Genomic DNA, 5045 nt, shown 5'->3' on the forward strand with positions numbered 1-5045 from the left:
GCACAAGAACAGGGAAACTCGGAAAATATGGCAAGGAGATGCCTAGTATTTTTTATTTTAAACATAGGCTGCACCCTGAATTATTCTCTTATTAGAGCTTCTGGTTCCTTGTGTAAAATAAATCTACAATAGTAAAAAGAAACAAAGTACTTCAAAGTAAGAAGCTGTGGATTTTGAAAAGTTAGAAAAGTTAGTAACACTGTTTTTTAAGCATTTAGATCCAATCATGTAACATTTGAAAGCAAAGCTGGATTTTATGACCAGTCCCATTCACAGCCAGGATTTCTCCAGTATAACTCATAAGGACCTTCTGCATCAGATTCATCTAAGGCACTTAGCAGCCTGGGGCCCAGGCTGGACTCCAGATTTGCTGAGTCAAAATCTCTGAGGGTGAACCTAAGCATCTCTATGTTTAATCAGATCTCCATATGCTTCTTATTATACTCTGATATTTGAGACCACTGCCTGAGAGCCTCAACCTACCTCCTTCATGGTTTATGAATATGAAAGTTTCTACCATTATAAGGATCTCATTTCAGCACAACTGAAGATACAGCCAGAGAGTAGTTGTTGTTAGTTGCTAAGTTTGTGACCCCATAGACTGTATCCCAACTGTAATCCATAGACTATATAGCCCAGCTGTAGTCCTCTGTCCATGGGATTTCTCAGGCAAGAATACAGGAGTGGGTTGCCATTTGCTTCTCCAGGGGATCTTCCTGACCCAGGGGTCGAACCTGTGTCTCCTGCATTGGCAGGCGGATTCTTTACTACCGAGCCACGAGGGACCATAGCTAGAGACTAGTCATTATTAATTCACTAAATCTTAAAATGGAGGAACCTCTTGGCCTCTATTAGTTAATTAGATAATTGGCCTCAGCATTAGTTTACTAATTGTTCCCATGAACAGATTGTATTTGGTGAATGAATCCTTAAGAAACAATGATTGCTACTTATTTAGTGGTCTGAAAGATAAATGATTAAGTGATTTAAAAGTTCTGCTTAACTTTGTATAAAACCTCCTAAGTTTAGCCTCAGAATCTAAACATTAATATTTGTTTTAAACCATTTATCTAAGTGTGTTTAAAATCATGACTAGTTTTACACCCAAAGATTTTTTTATGTACATATAGGAGGACTTACCACTACTTATTATGTATATACATATATGTATATGCGAGTATTCATGTGTGTCAGGGTGGTGTATGTATTCACATATAAACATGTTTATTCTTATGTATAAATGACAATGAAAATTAGGTTTTCAGCATTGAATTGAAGATGGGGGGGAGGCAGTGGAACTTTAGTTTTCAACATAATAGCGATAACTAACTTCCCGCTGCAGGGTAATAGTACCTAGCAGTAGTAAGTAGTAATAGTAGTAAGATAAGTAAGTAAGATAAGATAATCAGTGTTAATGCATTTATTCAGACCTTATGCATAGTCTGTTCAATTCATCCAGTACCTGTTGCTTCTAGCTTGCGTGCTAGACATGGAATACTGCAGGGGGGATGGAGCACTTAAAAGTCACTGCTCGTGTAGAGTTCAGTGGAAGAGGTGTTAACTCTAAATCCTAGGGATTCCTAAACTGAATTCATTTGTGTTTGTCAAAAAAATTTTGAATAAAGATTTATTAGCAAGTTTAGGACACGGATTTCAGGTGCCATGCCCATCATTTTTCTATCCTTCTAATTCTTGGGAGACTTTTAGCCTTTCAGATTAGGTGACAAAAGGCATTCAATATAGATACAGATAATAATCTCACTTAAAAATTCATAGTCAAAAAAGTCATTTAAATGTCACTTTGGTTTTAGTATCATATCAATAAGCTGTCGATCATGACGTCAGAGAATCATCTGAACAACAGCGACAAAGAAGTTGATGAAGTTGATGCTGCCCTTTCAGACCTGGAGATTACTTTGGAAGGGGGGAAAACATCAACAATTTTGGTAGGGTGAATCTTTTGCTTATTAATTTATTCTGATGCTTATACCTTTTTTTCGAATTAGGTTTTCATGAAATGTTTGGGACATATAGAGAAATATTTAATGCTTTAGAGAATACAGACATAGATTTTCCAGAAATTTTCAGGGAAGTTTTTTACATTAATACTGTTTAGTCTCTAGTGCTTCCAACACAGTAGAGAGAGATCCTCTGCCAGTACAGTCTGCATGTTCTCTTACAAGTAGTGGGAGAACATTTCCGCAGAGGAAAAGTTAACTTCAAGCCGTGGTAAAATCCGTTTATTGATCTCCAAATTTGAAATATTATGAAAAGAAGAATAAATAGATCTCAGTAAAATTTTTAAATGCTTAGATATTAGTTATTACAGAAGAAACACTATTCTCAGGACTGTTAAGAGTCAGAAAATTTCTGTATGCAGCTATAAACAGTTTTAGTCATATTAGAATCAACACTACATTCTTATGGATTGTCTAAATGGCTGTATTGATCAAACTTTTAATAGCTTTTTATGCCATTTGAAAATACCTTTGTACTATATGACCATGTATATAATACCTTTAAAATCTTTATAATCTGTAATTTATGTAATTTTCCTTGTTGATTGAACAAGCTGGTTCTTAATATCAGATGCTAAACAGAGTTTCAGATTTTTTAAAAGTGAGAAAAAAATGTTTTCATTCTTTTCCTAGGGTGACATCACTTCCATTCCTGAACTTGCTGACTATATTAAAGTTTTCAAGTAAGTACAAAAGAGAAGGAATTCCAAACATTAATAAATAAATGTCAGTTTTATAGTCATGTTCACATTCTTGAAATTTATGTGACTGGCAAATGCATCTCTAAAAGCATTTGCCAGTTATTATGAAGACTAAATTATAACCCGGAAAAATTTTACCTTTAGAAAATTAAAATTCCTGTACTTATAAGTACTATACTTATAAAACTTATAAATAAGTACTGTACTTATAAAAATTTTACCTTTACAAAATTAAAATTCCTGTACTTATAAAACTTAAGTTGTTTTATCTGATAAACATTTTACTTAAGGCAGGGAGGAGATTGTATAACTTAGGTGGATTGCATCATGCAAATTCTGAAACATACGGTTCATATAAATCATCCTGCCTGGGTGAAAGCAGTACATAATGCACTGCTATTTTCTGTGGTTATTTCCTTGTTCAGAGCCCCAGAATTTATTGGATTCTATTCATTTGTTCATGGGATATTTTACAACAAGATTCCAGAGTATCTTATCTAGATTTTTAAATGGTTGGTCTAGTCATACTCCACAGAATCAAGATAAAGCAGAAAGAGGAAAGGAGGTGATATGGAATATAAGCTCTGGAATAAACCATTTATTGTAGCTGAACATAAAACAGCTCCACATAGTAACATTTCTAAGCTACTGACCTGATTTCAGATGCTGCTCCCTACCTCACTTTGTTTTCCTTTTACCCACCTTTTTCATCTACCTACAGTTTTCCTAATCCTCTTCCCCATGCTTCATGTTTGGCTTTGGAGTGGGAAGTGAAAGTCACCACTGCAGTACATCCCTAGAGATAAGCACTTCGCGCACTTTAGACTTGCCAGGCAAACTTGCCTGTTTAGAGAGGCTCTGGAGGCAGCCCTGCGGACACCACGAACCTGCAGAACCCAGGAACCTTCCAGTTATTGACATTTCCTTCACTTTAACTTTCCTGTCCTTTCCATGTGACCTGCTAGTGATCGGGACAGTTACAACTGACAGAAACACGGGAATGTTATCCTTAGGGTCTTCCTCTGCCCACTCACTGTAATATCTCCTGAGCAGATTGAGTGGAAGAGGAAAATCCAATAACAGCAACAACTGAATATTACACACAAGACGAAAAGGGAACTGAACTCAGCATATATAAAACTTGGCCTCAGACTTTTAACATTGTGAGATTTTGCTGCTAAAATATAGCATTGATAAAGTTATTTCAAAAGTGTTTTTTTTTCCCCCTTCTAATTCTGTTCGACACATAGGCCAAAAAAGCTGACTCTAAAAGGTTATAAGCAGTATTGGTGTACCTTTAAAGATACATCTATTTCTTGTTACAAGAGCAAAGAAGAATCCAGTGGCACACCAGCTCATCAGATGAACCTAAGAGGTAAGGAAAGCCTTGGAATGACTGTATTGATTGTAGAATATCTATTAGCTAATATTCACTAAACTTCTTTTTGCTGGGGGGTAAAGCTTTTAGCAGTTCCTTTTGCTCCTTTAGGTACTTTTTTTAAGTTCAGTATTAAGCTTCCCGTGAATATTTTGTTCTAATCTCTGTGCAGGCCTCACATGCAGGGTGTGTTTCTACTTTTATCCCAAGTAAATCTGTGGCGTCCCTTTTCTGTTCTTCAGCATGAGGACATGTAGGTTTTCTCATTCTGTGGGAGCCGCCCGCATATCTGTTTCAGATTCTGCCTCATTCTCATCTCTACTGTAGTCCTCTCCCAGTTTTCGCTGCTGTCTCCCTTCATCATCAGCATCCTGCTCCTCTTCCTCACCTTAACAGGTAACCAGCTGGTTCAGCTCAAGTCCCCAGTCTCTTGGCTTTCTGACTCACCAGTGGGTTAGCCATCGCAGGGTTTTAACTGAGGTCTTCCCCTTTCCCAACACCTCTCGCCTGCACAATTTTGTTGTCTTCAACAGTGCTCTCATCCTAGCTCCCGGGGCAGCCCCAGGAGCCCTCTGAGGCTCCCTCCTAGCTGACGGCCTAAATCTCGTTGGTTTCCTCTTGCCTCTATAGATCTGCAGCTGTCTCAGAACAGGGGCTAGTATTTGAGCACACGTTGCTGCACCTGTTCCCACAGTCCTGTGGCCTGGACTGAGTCTGGCTGAGGGCTCAGAGCTGCTGGTTTTAGTCTTTTTTTCCCCATTCAGGTCTGTGGAGTTACAGCTTCATTTGAGTTTTAGTGACTTCTGTTTGTTCTTCACGCTGCTTCTTCATCTCTTTCAAAAACCTGTTGGATGCATTGGTTCAGGGGGAGGAGCATTTCCTCTCCTGGCTGGTATGGTTCTTCTGCAGCTGGAGGATGTCCTGCTGCCCCTTGCTCTGATTCTCTCT

The 5045-nt window shown here is 37.9% G+C and overlaps 1 protein-coding gene across 7 annotated transcripts in view; it reads left to right on the forward strand.

Moving 5' to 3' along the window:
* Positions 1-5045, forward strand: part of FERMT2 (fermitin family member 2) — a 77302-nt gene that overhangs the window by 60278 nt on the left and 11979 nt on the right. For all 7 annotated transcript variants that reach the window (XM_010847739.1, XM_010847740.1, XM_010847741.1 and 4 more), the window contains 3 exons: positions 1812-1946; positions 2652-2701; positions 3970-4094. In XM_010847739.1, the coding sequence (XP_010846041.1) occupies positions 1812-1946; positions 2652-2701; positions 3970-4094 (310 nt within the window). The remainder of the gene's footprint in view (positions 1-1811; positions 1947-2651; positions 2702-3969; positions 4095-5045) is intronic.

Source organism: Bison bison, unplaced genomic scaffold (assembly GCF_000754665.1).
Source record: "Bison bison bison isolate TAMUID 2011002044 unplaced genomic scaffold, Bison_UMD1.0 scf7180017864254, whole genome shotgun sequence".
NCBI lineage: Eukaryota > Metazoa > Chordata > Mammalia > Artiodactyla > Bovidae > Bison > Bison bison.